At 37.8% G+C, this 15,760-nt stretch overlaps 1 protein-coding gene across 4 annotated transcripts in view; it reads left to right on the forward strand.

Annotated features, from left to right (window-relative positions):
- Nucleotides 1-15,760, forward strand: part of DENND5B (DENN domain containing 5B) — a 188,846-nt gene that overhangs the window by 126,473 nt on the left and 46,613 nt on the right. For all 4 annotated transcript variants that reach the window (XR_003520148.2, XM_027595521.2, XM_027595522.2 and 1 more), the window contains 3 exons: nucleotides 2,660-2,810; nucleotides 10,671-10,764; nucleotides 14,779-14,910. Coding sequence is in view for 3 of the 4 variants with exons in the window: in XM_027595521.2 (XP_027451322.2) it covers nucleotides 2,660-2,810; nucleotides 10,671-10,764; nucleotides 14,779-14,910 (377 nt within the window). In the remaining variant the exon portion in view is untranslated. The remainder of the gene's footprint in view (nucleotides 1-2,659; nucleotides 2,811-10,670; nucleotides 10,765-14,778; nucleotides 14,911-15,760) is intronic.

Raw genomic sequence — 15,760 nt, forward strand, 5'->3', positions numbered from 1 at the left:
AAAATAGATTTTCTGTCAGCCTCTCAAAAAGTTTGACATTCCACTGTCATCACAGAAATTACATAATTCTCTTGAAAATATACCATTATAGTTTTAACATATGAAAATGAGATTGGGCTAAAGCAGTAGTCTCCAAGGAACCTAATTTATCGAAGACTTTTTTTTTTTTTAAGTAAAAGGAGGCAGCTGGCTGTGACTGCGTCTATCCCCCATAAATGGTGCAGTTATTTCTTTCATCAAGTAAAATTATCCTCTTCCCAGCCCCCCCAACAATAACTACAGAGATTGGCATTTTCTTGCTTTGTATGGATTTTTATTGTGTTGGGTTTTTGTCCTTTGTTGTTTTGTTTTGTTTTGTTTTTTTTGTTTTGCCTCTAACTAAAAAGAATTTTGATTTGCAGGTGAACTCTTTAGGCAGAGGCTATCTGCTGTTGATATTGTGGCACCAGAACCTCATGATTTCTGTGCAGAAAGACAAGTTGATAGTAATGCAGAGTTTTTCTTTTTTTCTTACCAATCACAGAAAATGAGTATTGGCACAAACCCTTGAAAATCTAACGGGCCCATGACCTCTCAAAGCAGGCATTTAATAATTTCTGAATGTTCAGTATTCACTGGTGGTATAATTACTGAAAAGTAACATTGCATTATGCTCCCTATGGCAATCTTCAGTATAAACCCCAGAGTAACTCATTGTGAATCAAGCTTTTTGTTTTTAATAAGCTTCCTGACTAAAGGAGAATAACTCAGTATCAGATGGATTTCTCTGTCGTTTTAAATCCAGCGGAAAAACTGAAGCTGCTTTTTTTTTTCCTTTCATGAGAACAGAAGCATTCATTGGCAGAGATGGAATTTTGTAGTATTTCATGGAACATAAAATTGGCAGGGACTTCAGAGAATTCCATGCCATGAATCTAAGCTTTATTTTGCCTGAACCATCTGTTAATTAAGTGTTTTATAAATATTAGGAAGCATTGAGAATATAGATAGGGTTGTGGAGAGCCAGAGGGTATCATTGAAAATTAAATACCATTTCACATTAAAACATGGCATTCTTTTCACCCAACATAGACCATATGGACTATGTTTTAAGAGAAGTTACAAGTTACACATTAAAAATAAAGTGAAATTCAAGAAGTTTTGGGTAAGGGGGCACCTGGGTGGCTCAGTCATTAAGCGTCTGCCTTCAGCTCAGGTCATCATCCCAGGGTCCTGGAATCAAGCCCCGCATCAGGCTCCTTGCTCAATGGGAAGCCTGCTTCTCCCTCTCCCACTCCCGCTGCTTGTATTCCCTCTCTCGCTGTGTCTCTCTCTGTCAAATAAATAAAATCTTAAAAAAAAAAAAACTTTAAAAAAGTTTTGGGCAAGTTCATATGAATTATAAAGGAAAAATTAGGGCAGTTTGAAGTAGGTATCTAATATTGTGAAGTTTAAGTCATGGGTAATAGCGACATCTGTAAAAACATCGCTTAATGCTGTCATCAAGCACAAGGAACTGGCTTAGGTGAAGCATTATCTCACACAAGATGGTAGTAAGCACGTTCTTTTGACAGGTGTGGAATATGTCCGGGACAGACCCCTCTCCACTCAGAAAGAAAGTTTTTAAGACTATGTATGGGGAATAACCAGCAGTACTCAATCTGCTGATATTAAAGTAGGCAAAATAAACTGGTTCCATGAAATACTTACAAAAATACCTTTTTACTTCTCTTAAATCCAAAGATTAACAGTTCCCAGAGTGCTTTCTGTTTATGACACCACCACAATTACTGCTTGTTCTCCCCTTTTAGTATTCTGTAGGCAAAGAATTAAAGACCTAGTCTTGCTTCACAAATAATATATTTTCTCTTGAAAATTCAGTTCATAAAAACATTTAAGATCAGATTTTTCTACCAGAGAAATAGTTCAGTCTTTCTTGGGTCTTGGAGATACCCTCCTAACTTTAAGTGGTTTTAAATAGAAATGTTAGCAATTCCTATCTTTTAACTTTGGCTATTTTATTCGTCAAAAGGTCAGTTTCTTATCCTCTGGACATTTTCTAAATGCCTGCTTATTTTATTCTCTGCATTACCCCTCTTGATCTAATAAACACTCCTGAATGACTCCTACTAATGAGAATGTGACTGTTGCTAAAAGTGAAGTAATAAACTTTACACCATTTCTTGTTTTTACAATTGGAGAACTATGGATATTTAATGGATCTTTGTACAAAGAAATAAAGTAATATAAGGCTACTGTGCTTGCTTTTCCTTCCCTGTCTTGCAGTTCAAGGTCAATATTTTATTTGCCGTCTTTTTCTTAAATGTACTTCGAACCATATTTTCATTAAGAAAATATTTTTCTTACATATTTAATATTGAAATATTGAAGTATTAAAATGCTGAATATCCCACTTAAGGGAAACTTGTTTCAGTACTAAAGATTTTTCAACCCTGCTGCCCTGCTTTTGACAGAGGCAGAACATACCATGAAAATTAGTCATCTAGTATTCACTTAAAATTAACCTTTTTATACTTACATTACACTGATTTCTCAAGAGCTTTTATAAAAATCTATTTTAGAGTGTCAGATTGAGTTCCTTGGTGCATGAGTGGAGGAAGCATTGTTTTAAGGTTTAGCCATTGAAATGCCTCTAATTTGTTATAAATTTAATTTATAGCCCAATCAATTGAGCAGCGACTGATGAAAATGGATCACACGGCAATCCACCCACATCTGCTTGATATGAAAATTGGTCAAGGCAAATATGAGCAAGGGTTCTTTCCAAAGTTACAGTCTGATGTGTTGGCAACAGGACCAGCTAATAACAAGTAAGCGAGCACGTTCTTCACTTGAGCAGTGGGTTGAAGGGGTAAGTGAAGAGTGCAGTGCTGTGCAGCTCTAATGGGGCATGGTGATCATTAAATATCTTATCGATCTCATTACTTCCTTCAAAGGCCAAATCAATCCATTTGGAATATGGATTGGCATTCTATGAGTATTTGACTTTTAATTCCATCACGTAAAAAATCCAAACAGATTTTTTTTTCCTTTTTAAAGTAATGGACACTTGGGAATACTTTCACTTTGACTATTTAAATATAATGCTAATACTGTCTAATGGAATTAGAAAAATTATACTTTCACTGTCTGTATTAGTTTCCTAGGACTGCTATACAAAGTACTACAAATTTGGTGGCTTTTAAAACAACAGAAATACATTCTTTCACAATTCTGGAAGCTGGAAGTCTAAAACCGAGTTATTGGCAGGGCCATTCTCCCTCCAGGACCTCTAAGGGAGGAGCCTTCTTGCTTCTTCAACTTCTGCTGGCCTCAGGCATTCCTTGACTTCTAACAGTGCTAACTCCAGTCTCTGTCTCTGTCTTCATTTCCCTCTATGTCTGAGTCCAAATTTCCCTCTTCTTATGAGGACACCAGTCCTACTGGATTAGGGCCCACCCTAATGACCTCATCTTAACCTGATTACATCTGCAAGGACCCTATTACCAAATAAGATCACATTCATAGGAATTGAGTTTAAGACTTCAACATATCATGGGGATCTGAGGGGGGACACAGTTCAACCCATAACACCACCTTTGTACTTTTTAAGTATCAAGTTCAAAAATTACAAAACAATCAAAAATAAAGATAAACCCTATCATTCTTTATGGCAGATGATTCCATTCAGAAAATATCTGACTATGATTAGAATTGAAAAGAGTTCTTTGGGTTTAAGGGATTTTGAGTGAATACAAGTGTTTTATTAACAAGTGAGGAATAAAGGAGGGTTTTACAAGAAAGGACACAAAGGAAAGTATTAAAGGGAAATATAGTAAGTTGCAAAGAAAAGTTGGAATTGGAAATCAGTAATTCTGGGATTTAGTTCATTCTTAACCGCTAACCAGGAACCTTGGACAGGTTGGAATCATTTGCCCCTTTCTCACCGGAAAATACTCTTTTAACATTCTACAACACGTATCACCTCATAAAAGTGTCCCAGAGGAGGAAAGGAAAAAACCAGGCTGTGGCAAAGAAATGGGATAGAAGACTGAGGTAAAGACTGGGTACACAATATGGAAGTGGCATTGAGGTACCTGAATTTTCAAAAGGTAAGTAGAGAATCGGTGAGGGGAATAAAAAAGGTAGAATGATGTCTTTTGACCTAACTGGCCCAAACTAAATAATGGGAAGGTTCTCAAAAGATGGTTTAAATGATGTTTCTATTTTTTAGATGAACTGCTAAATTTACATGTTGTAAATTTTTGGCACTTGCCTCTTTATTTCCTAAGGTGTTTGTCATGATTCTGTTGGTCAGGAAAAAGGGAAACATAGTAAATTATATAATATGTTGGTTTAATTTGGTAAACACTGTTCTCAGCTAGGTACTGTGGTATTTGGAATTTCTTGGGGTGCATGTATATGTGGTAATATCTGTGTATTCTTGTGTTTGTACTGCTAATTCCCTATTTTTAATACCCTGAAAAGAATGAACCCCTTACCATTTTCCTAGATGAAGGTGTTCCTTTAAATGTTTCTTAAATGTGTTAGAATAATTGATTCATTTAGTTCCAAATGTGAGAAAACTGTAGTGGTAGCAAACACATCAAAAGGGAAAAAGTGGTGTGTATGGATTAGGATTAAGGAAAACAGTTACAGTACCATTTACATTGCTGCTGCTTTTCCTTTCAGAGTCTAGTATTTATCATCATAAATATATACCCCTTAACAGTTCAGTCAGAAAACTTAGGAATGTTCATCAGTGCATCAAAGTAATTATTCTTTCCTTTTTTCTGCTTCCAAATATACCTTTCCTGCCAGTGGAGCCTTCTCCATGCCAAGGGGGGGGTGGTTATGGAGTTGATCTGCTGATAATAATAGCTAATATTAAGCTGATTCTACACTGCCTTCTCTGCTGACTGCACTGAGTACATTTTAGCTCCTTCTTACAAGCATATCCTTATATATAAAACCTATATTGTTTTACCCATTTTATGAATGAGGTTCAGAGAGATTCAACAACTTGCTCCAAGATCACATAGCTAGGAAGTGGTGCAACTAAGATTCAAACCTAGCTCTGCTGATTCGGGGGCTCAAGCCCTTAACTGTTAAACCACATATACATACTATCTGGCTCAGTTACTTCAGAAATTTTGGATTTGGAAACTGTGCTTTGGTAGCCCCCAGGAAATTTTGAATAGCCTAAAATATTGAACATAAATGTGTACTATGAGAAAGAGATAAGTACCAAAAATTTTGTAATACATAGTTTCACAAATCATCTGAAAGAAAACATCATACTTTTAAGCCACCTTAATATAACTTATTTAGTTTGGGCCATTTAGGTCAAAAGGCATAATTCTTTTTTTTTTTTTTTTTATTCCCTTCATTGATTCTCTAGTTGCCTTCTGAAAAATCAGGTGGCTCAGTGCCACTTCGGTTTTGTGTCTCCAATGTGACAAGATCATCCACAATGAAAGAGCCCTCAGATACCTCACTTCTACCTTAAACTGGACTCTGTTAAAAGGGTTGGCCCCAAAGAAGATAGAATAATACTCTGAGGAGCAAGATAGATTTGTAGGCACCATCTTCCCAAGTGAAGAACTACATGAAGCAATGGTTGAAGTCAAATAGCCTAACCCTGAAGACAGTGGCATTATTATGTGTTGGTAGGAGTCTTGAGCTTGAATTACTGGCAGAGTTAGGAGTGGAACTCAGTTCCCCTTACTCCAGGTACCATGTTCATGATGTCTCATTCATAAAGCCTGGAGGTCTGGAAAATTTTCATCCAATACCATTTACATAGTTGGAAAAGGAGTGCTATGCAGTAAAGTAAAAGAATTATGTCAGTGGAGCATGAGACTCTGGAAGAGATGTTAAACATTATGGGGGTTCAAACTTTCCAGATGATTGTCCTAGATGTTCTGGTTTTTCAGAAATGAATGAGAATTTTCCATCAGAGTAGACTAGTCATCATTTACCTATTTTTCCTATGTTTGTTAAAGTATCCTAATTGTTTGAATTATTTCATCCTAGTAGACTATAAATCTAAGTAGTTTTTATTTCCTCTTTAATAGCATTAGTTTACTCATTCATTCATTTGGCAAATATTTATGGAACCCTGACTGTATGTGAGGCAGTGTCCTGTTCACTGGGAGTTTAGCAATGAACAAAACAACAAAAGGAGGAGGAGGAGGAAACAAAGAAACTTAATATGTAAAATAAGTAACCTATCAGTGATGAGATTTGTGAAGAAAAATAAAGCAGAAAAGGGAAGTAAGGAGCATTAAGGAGGGAAGATTTCAACTTTAAATTTTCCTGCCTTGGGCGCCTGGGTGGCTCAGATCGTTAAGCGTCTGCCTTCGGCTCAGGTCATGATCTCAGGGTCCTGGGATCGAGTCCCGCATCGGGCTCCCTGCTCAGCAGGAAGTCTGCTTCTCCCTCTGCCTGCCACTCCCCCTGCTTGTGCTCTCCCTCTCTCTCTCTCTGGCAAATAAATAAATAAATATAAATAAATAAATAAATTTTCCTGCCTTGTTTTCTTGCTTTTAATCTCGTACATAACCCCAAGGTCTCTTATTTCCAGACTGAGCCCCAAGTATTACATTTTCAGGTAGATTTTAGTCTGAAAGAAAGATCTAAGAACTCATTGCAGGATAAGGAGATACATAACCATGCCTCTGCAAATGGCTGATCAACTATTAGAATTTCATATGCTGCTTACAAAGCAAAAGCAAATAAGCAGTCATTAGGATTTTAGCAAATGTGATCATCTTTGATAAAAAATATGCTTAGTAAATGAGATTTAATAATAAAAAGAAGAAAGTAATTCCTTAACAAGACCAGGAATGTGTAGACTTCATAGTAATTTTCTTAAGCAGATGATCATATCCCTGTTTTGAAAATAAAATAGGGCATTTTGTCTCACAGCAATGTATAGTGAGATGCTAGGTATATCATGTAAGTTAAAATTTATCCTTTTCTTTACCTAAAGCCTTTTCCACTTTGCCTGCGAAGGGAATTATTCTGCCGTTTGTATTCTCCTTTTCTTTATTCATTATATAAATTCATTAGGGCACCTGGGTGGCTCAGTCGTTAAGCATCGGTCTGCCTTCAGCTCAGATCATGATCCCAGGGTCCTGGGATCAAGTCCCACATTGTGCTCCCTGCTCAGTGGGGAGCCTGCTTCTCCCTCTCCCACTCCCCCTGCTTGTGTTCCTGCTCTTGCTATCTCTTTCTCTGTTAAATAAATAAAATCTTTAAAAAAAAAATAAGTTCATTAGCTGGTATTTTAGTCTATTTCCTATCTTTACTATTTATTTGAACTACCCTGTCCAGTAACCCTAATTTACTGTCTCTCACCTTTCTTGCTACAGAGCTATTTCTAAGGCCTGTACATTTTGTTTGTTACTTATATTTCCCTGTTGTTTATTATATAAATTTATCAGCTGGTGTTTATATTCTGCTTCAAAGTCGTTAAAGAAAAACAATATCCATGACACTGTTGAAGATGTTAAGACAGACTTTATTCAAGGGGGGCCATGTAGGGACCATTGCAGTGGGAGAAAGATTGAACTCTATTCCATATACAATGTGGATAAATAGGAATTTATAATCAAGTAGCAGAGTGGAGAGAAAATTACTAAGAGGAAACATCAGAGGTAGGGGGGAGGATTTTGACTAAACCAACCTAATAAGATCTTGCTGAAGGTAGGGCTGGGTGATCAGACATCTGGAGGGTGATGGATGATGTAGAAGCTGATCAGATACGGAGAATGATCATGTGCCGAGGATGGTGGGGCAGGGAGGTTCCAGCTGAACTGACTTAACAAGGTTCTTGTTAAAACTAGATTTTATAAGGAAGTGCACAGATGGACCTAGGAGAAGGTTCAGGAGCCTAACTAAAGTTTGATCAAGCAAAGAATCTTTGTCAGTGTCTTAATATGCTTTTTTCTGGATCTTCTTTCTCAGTCACCCTAGTTCTCTTTGTATCCTTTTTACAGTCTTACTTTGATCCTTTGCTATTGGGAAAGTTCCAAGGATTCTACTTCAAAGATCTATCACTAGGATTTTGCACTTTTTGTCCCAATATAAGCCTATTTTTCTTAACTATTTAAGAGGGACTACCTTGCTATCATTTTTATCATAATTATTCAGTGTTCCTCTAAATGGCAGACTGAAATGAGATGATTCAGAAATTTGAAACCAGAGTCATGCATAAATTATTTTAAAAAAGCAACAGAAGAAGCCACATTCTCATTTTAAGCTTTTTGTAAATTGCATGCTTTATTAAATAAAAAATTAAAAATAATTAACTGGCAGTAATACAGTATGACTTTTCCTGAATGGCAAAAGCATAAATCATTTTTTAAATTGTATATAGCTCTGTGCTGTCAAGGATATATTCAAGAGAAGATATTCTTAGAAAAGTGTGGTGAATACATAGTCATGTGGATAATAAGTCAAGATCTGGGGGAAAAAATTTTTTTTAAGATTTTATTTATTTATTTGACAGAGACATAGCGAGAGAGGGAACACAAGCAGGGGGATGGTAGAGGGAGAAGCAGGCTTCCCGCTGAGCAGGGAGCCTGATGCAGGGCTCGATCCCAGGACCCTGGGATCATGACCTGAGCTGAAGGCAGACGCCTAACAACTGAGCCACCCAGGCGCTCAAGATCTGAAAAAATTTTTTAAATAGTTTGATATAAAATAATATATGCTTATTAGAAAATTTAGAATATTTGAAAGTGATAGGGTAAATTTTAAACACCCATAATGCCATCACCATGAGATGTTAACATTTGCTGTTAGACTCTTCCATTACATGGATCCTGGTGTGCATGTCCACACTTTTTTTAAACAAAATTAGGGCGCACAGGGGCCTGTGCCTAAACAAAATTAGCAGGCCTAACAGGGCACCTGGGTGGTACAGTCAGTTAAGCATCCGACTCTTGTTTTCAGCTCAAGTCTTGATCTCAGAGTCATGTGATCAAGCCCCGCACTGGACTCTGTGCTCAGCGCGGAGTCTACTTGAGATTCTCTCTCTCTCCCTCTCTTCCCCTCCCACTCATGCTCTTTCCCTATCTCCCTATCTCTCTATCTCTCAAATAAATAAATAAATAAATCTTAAAAAAGCAAACAGCTGACAGACATGATACCAGCCCTTCAAGAGTTTATTAGAGTAGAGAGAATTTTGTAGAAAATAGAGATAAGCGCTTATAATAGACTGTGACGAGTAATAAAATTGGGGAGTGGAAGAGGGGTAGACAGTTTAGGTTTGGAGGAATCAAAGAACACTTTCAGTGTAGCTATCTGAAAGAAGAATAGAAGTCAGGAGGAAACGTCATGGACAAAGGTACAAAGGTGACAGAACTTGACCCCACTGGAAATACTGACATAGTTGAAACTAGCTGGTTGTAAAGTAGTACTAAGTGTAGCAGAGAGTTTGGGTAAGCTAAGAATTGAATGATAGCCCTGGATATGGCAGTTAGGGATATAAATGGCATCAAGAGCATTACTGGGGCGGGGGGGGGCGCCCTTTAATTTAATACACCTAAAATCAGACGGTTAAGTGTCTGCCTTAGGCTCAGGTCATGATCCCAGGGTCCTGGGATCGAGCCCCGCATCGGGCTTCCTGCTCAGCGGGAAGTCTGCTTCTCTCTCTCCCTCCGCCTGCTGCTTCCCCTGCTTATACACTCTCTCTCTCTCTGTCAAAAATAAAATCTTCCAAAAAAAAAAAAAAAATATATATATATATATATATATATATATATTTTTTTTTTTTTTAAGAGCATTGCCGGGGAAGCTGATTTGAGATAAACTACAGATCCAAAGGTAAACAAGTGGAGGCCTTATATGTCATGTTTTCTTTTTAAGAATTCTTTCAGGAGGAGAGTGAAGAAAGAAACTTAACTATAACTGTAGAGGGTCAGGAAAGAGACCAGCGTGCTTGTAAGCTGAAGGGAAATACTTAGTTGAGAGAGAAAAATTGGAGATACAGAAAAAGAGATGACTAGTGCAGCCTGTTGAAGAAGTCAAGAGAGAATTGGTCAGGGAGTTTCTTCCAGGTGGCAGAATTAATTTTGAGCCATGGCCAATATATTTTATACTTTGGGATTAAAAGAAAGATGAGGTATCTGTATATACATCATTTCAGTAGAGGACAGGAAGAAGGAGTCAAGGATGGGTCATCAGTCGAGGGGAGGCACTTGATTTGAAACAGTTTTTGAGGGGAATGGGAGAGAGTTGATGAAGGGCAGGTAAAGTGATTCATGAGGAGTCAGGCAGAAATCAAGAACTAGTCCCACGTAAATAGGAGAATAGAGAAGTAAGGGGATGGAATTCATCTAGGGTTTGGGGCTCTGCTGGACAGTAAAGTGAGAGGGAGAGGATCATTATGAGGAGATACTGTGTGTTTTTTAACCTCAGTTTTTAAAAAAGTATTGATTGTAGTGATGGTTACATGTCTGAATATAAAAACCACTAAATTGTATGCTTTAAATGGGTGAATTGTATGGTATTTAATTATATTACAATAAAGCTTTCTGTATTTAAAGAATTGATTGAAAAATAAGTAATCTTTTGTCTTAAAGAATACATTTTTTCTGTTTTAAAAATAAGTTATCACATTTTTTTGTTTGTTTCGTTTTTTGTCTTAACCCGCACCTTCTTGGGTATGGCTCCTTTTCCAGTCGCTGGGTAAGTCGGAGTGCCACGGCGCAGCGCAGGAAAGACCGCCTTCGCCAACACTCGGAGCACATTGGATTGGACAATGACCTGCGGGAGGTATGTGGCCTGCCTTCCCAGGATGCCTTACTCAACCCAGCAGTTGTCGCTGTGCAGGTTCTTCAGCATTCTTTTACAAAATGGCTCAGTTTTATTTTAAAATAGTAATCCCTTTGTACTGACTTACATCAGAAAACACCTTTTTTCCCCCCATTTTTGTAATTTTAATACACCTAAAATCAGGCTCTAAAACAAATCTCCCTGTGTACAAGTAAAGGCTAAGTTTAGTATAAATTTTTAGTCAGTATGTCTCCTGTAGAGAAAAAAATATACAAGAAACAGACTTTTTAAGTTTCAGGCATAAACTTAGTAAGTAAAGATGTATTTGCTTGTGCTTTATCCTTGGCTTGCTGACACCATTTTATAAAGTGTTTAGAAATTATTTTTGAATTAAGATCCTTATGCTTTAGTTGTACTACTTGAAAATAAACCATAATTATACATTTGAATAATTGTTAAGTTTTGACTATTGTGATCAAAGAAGAATGCAGTCAGAAGATCTGTTAACTATTTTCTAAACTCAGATGTGTAGAAATAAAGCAGAAAACATCATTCCAAATACATATTGCTTTTCTGTTAAAATGTTCATACATTTATGATTTTAAACATTTTCTTAAAAACCGAAGCACAATCTGTCTAGTGCTTTTCTTTGTGCTACCATATTTTCTTCTCTCCCCTTCTCCTGTGACTTTATCATATGCATGCATGTTTTGCTTGTCTCTTTCTCCCTATCCTTTTCTTTTTTGCTTTTCTGTCATTGGCACTCTCCATCCTCTTAGCCTTCCGGGGAACTTGTGGTCTGTCAGAACTCCATGGCATTCTGGGAGTGGGATCAGGGTCCACCTCCTCCTGCACGACTTCCTAAAAAATCCTTCTCTGAGTGCTGCCTGGTATGTTCTTTGCCTGAAAGTGCTTTGCAGATGTTCCTGAATCTTGTCTCTGGTGTTCCTTGAATTACCCACATGCGTGTGTGCACGTAGCTCTAGAATGCCCCACATCACCTTGTGACGTGAATTGTCAGCCTCTCCACTTGGCTCTCCACTTCCTCTTGTGTCTGTTAACTTTTCCTGGTGGTGTGTGCTAACACAGGTAATTCTATACTGTTGGCAGGTAAAACTGATCACTGGAATTCCTAATTAGTGGTATTTTGGCAGGTGAGGGGTAGGGGGAGTTATAGCGGGGCCAGAGACGTAGCACATTGTTGTTCTTCCAAGGGAGAAATGTATTAAATGGTCAAAGTCCCTTTTATTTAAGCATTTTGCAGAGATAAATAATTCATTTTGAACAGATTTTCTTTTCTTTTCTTGCTGGGTTTTATCTCCACAGTGTTTTAATGAGCCCTTCCTGATCTGTTTTTTGGGGGTTTGTTGTTGTTGTTTTGGTTTGGGTTTTTTTATTGTTTTTAGTTTGAAATTTATTTCCTTTATTCATGGTCTGTATTTTACGTGGTCAGAAAATCAGGTCATCAGTATAGGATCTTAGTTCTAAGAGGCACCTTTGAGGTCCCCTTGTCTAACATAACATGAAGTCCAAGAGACTTGCCCAAAGTTAAATGGACACACAAAGGCAGAGCTGGGCCTATAGTACCAGCCAAACTGGTACTCTTTCCACTACCCCCTGGATACCAGGTTGCAGACAACAGCTACTCACCTGAGGGCAAGAGTAACTTAGGACTCCTGGTTTGTTGTTTTTGGCTTTGACAGAAATGAAAAAGAGCATGGTAGAAATCTCAGAAGAAATCTGGGGTCACTTCCTTCTAGTAGTGAAATGGACTTTCTTACAAAAACATTCCTTGTGAAAGGTTTCTCTTTCTTCTCCATTTTTTACCTTAAAATACACCTTTTCCTCCTGCTACCCCAAAGAAAATTACATTTTTATCATCACTTGTTTACTGTAAAGGCAAGCCTTCTATTTTTGCAATATTCAGAGGCAACATCACTTCTTGCTGTAAGGAAGGGCCTCATTCCCCCCCACCCATATCCTTTATGTGTATGTGCAAGGAATGTTGCTCATTCCATGGCTTCAGCAGAGCTGCCCAGGAGGAGACTTGGCCCTATGGAGTTCACTCTTGGCTAATAATTATACTGCCCTATATGTGATGTGCTGTGTGCTTGGTAAATATGACTGAAGAATAGCTCCATTCTAGCTTGTTTTCATTTATAAAATAGAACCATAAACTTTAACAGTGCTTAAATTCCTAATCTAGTTATGGACTTAAAAGTCTAATTATTCATATATTTCAGAAAAAAAGAGAAATACCAAGACCTATTCGTAGCCTCTTGCCCATGTTTCTCACCTTTCTTCTAGCCAGTGTGTTTCTTCCTAAGCTAAATTGGATCCTTCCCTCTTCTTGAGAACTGAGTCCTGCCTTTGCACAGATCCTAAAGGTCGAGGAACTTGAGGCTGGGGAGAAACAATCCCTTCAACATTTGACAGCTAACATTTGTTTTTACCAGCCTTTTGTCCCTGATTTGTAATATTCCAGATAATATCTGTACCACCTGAAATGTTAGGAAGTGCAGGTGTTATAATTCCCAGATAGGATCTCTGCCTTATATCTCAGGTTGGTTTTTCTGAAGCTTTTCTTTCCCTGCTTTTTATTTACTTGAAAACTAACTTTCAGGATGTTTTGATAGACCTTATTACACTTAATTTCCCCAGGGGTGATAGTTATCTTTCATTCTCAATTTTCCCTGTTTCTTTGACCCTCTAAAAGAGATTTGAAGTGAAAGATGCATATGCAAATACTATGGGCACTAAATTCTTGCAGCGTTCATTTTTTAAAAATCTGTCCTTAAAATGATTGCACTGGAAAGGAAACAGATTATTTTGTTTATGTAGTAGCAGGTAAACTGATCAGTTGAATCTCTAATCAGTGGGAATTTTTAGAAATTTGTATAAGATTTAGCAGATTATTTTTCTTCCAAAGGGGAAATATTTTAAATGTACAAACTCCCTTTTATTTAAAGAATGTAAAGGATTTTACACATTTTCCCTTGTAACATCAAATTCTTCCCTTGAGATAGTAAAGATAGATTTCACATATGTGCCTGTGGGAGGATGTGCTGGCTCACAATCTCTCTCTCCCCTCAACAAACTGCGCTAGTTTTACTATATAACTTAGAGTAGTTATTCTCTAAATATGGCCCTAAGACACTTGGACTTTTTGGAGATTCTGCCCTGTGGTCCTGACGCAAACATAAACTGTCTGGATGAGCTTTTGCAGGTGGCACAGAAAGAAGAGAGACAACAGGTGTCCTGTGGTAATCACCTAGAGTGATTTTTTTTTTTTTCCTGGACATTAACTAACTAAAGCTCAAGAGCAGTGGACTGGGTTTCTGAGTTTCTGGGTTTCTCTCTGAGGCATCACTATCTCTGAAAGTAATATAATGTCCCCACTCTCTCTTGATTGTGGAACAAGGCAAGGGGGGAATGTAGCAAACATGTTCAGAGTGAGTTTGCAGTCTATTGCCCATTTTACAAATAAGCAAATAGGCCTGAGTTTATAAAATTAGTTGCAGCCAGATTCTAGAGCTCCTGATTTTACTGTTATAATTTGATTAGAGCAAAGGGTTGGTTTGGAGAGCTCTAAGAGGCTAACAGTATGTTAAGTCTCTTGATCTGTGGGGAGAGGAGGAAACAGTGGTTCTTGCGGAACCTTGGATTAATAATCCAGAAACCCCAACTTTTTTCATCCCTATCATGATCCTGACTAATCACAACCCTGGGTATTCCCAATAAAAAGATTAAACTAGGTGAGCTCCATCTCATTATGAATGTGTTTTAACCTGACACGATTTCTGTTTCCCTCATTTCCACAGACATTAACGACTGGGGGGTGGGGGAACACGAGTGTTCTCTGCCTATTGGTGGCGCTAAAACTTGAATTGCTACTGCATGAGTACATTTACAGCCTTTTCTGCATCTTGTTTTTCCTCACTTGTTTGTGTAATGTTAAGAAAGTCGTAAGACTATCTGATGTTTATATATTTAAAAATACTCTTTAATTTTTAGAAATATATGCAAGAGGCACGAAGTTTAGGAAAAAACCTGAGGCAACCCAAACTGTCAGACCTCTCTCCTGCAGTGATTGCACAGACCAACTGCAAATTTGTAGAAGGCTTATTGAAAGAATGTAGAATGAAGGTATGTGTTACTCACTGATGTGAGACAGTGTGCACTCAATTCCCATTTGAGCCTGTAGCTTTGCTAGAAGACAACTTTTACTGGGGCATGAACCTCATGTGCTCTTTACTGAGCTCATGAACCTTCATGGGTTCTCTGTTGCCCACAGAATCAGTGACGTGGGAGCCCTGCACAGTTTTTCTCACCTTTTCAGCCATTGCTGTCTTCCTCTAAAACATGAACAGATATTAAGCCAGTCAAAAGTTGTGGGGCACCTGGCTGCCTGAGTTGGTAGAGCATGCGACTCTTTGGGCTTTTTCTGTTTGTTTGGTTTGGGTTTTTTTTAGAGAGAGTGAGGGGAGGGGCAGAGGGAAAGAATCTTCAAGCAGACTTCTCACTGAACGCAGAGCCCAACACGGGGCTCGATTTCATGACCCTGAGATCATGACCTGAGCTGAAATCAAGAGTTGGACACTTAACTGACTGAGCCACCCAGGCACCTGGAGCATGTGACTCTTAATCTCAGGGTCATGAATTCAAGCCCCATGTTGGATGTGGAGCCTACTTGAAAAAATAAAAAAGTGTGCAGGAATGTGGTCATTTTATATGAAAAGCAACACATTTTTTGTATAGAACCTTGTCCATGCCCATACATGTATGTATACCCATAAGGAAGAAGACCTTAGCTGTGTTGTAGGTTTATGTATATTACACACTAGTCTCTTCTTAGATACCATGTTTATCAAAGGTAGTAATACACATTGACAAAATTCAGGACATCATTTTAGCCAGTAATTTCATTCTTTTATTTGACAGTCATTTCTTGAGTACCTTCTGTGTGTATTCAATAAATGCACTATTTTCAGCATCA

This window comes from Zalophus californianus, chromosome 9 (genome assembly GCF_009762305.2).
Source record: "Zalophus californianus isolate mZalCal1 chromosome 9, mZalCal1.pri.v2, whole genome shotgun sequence".
NCBI lineage: Eukaryota > Metazoa > Chordata > Mammalia > Carnivora > Otariidae > Zalophus > Zalophus californianus.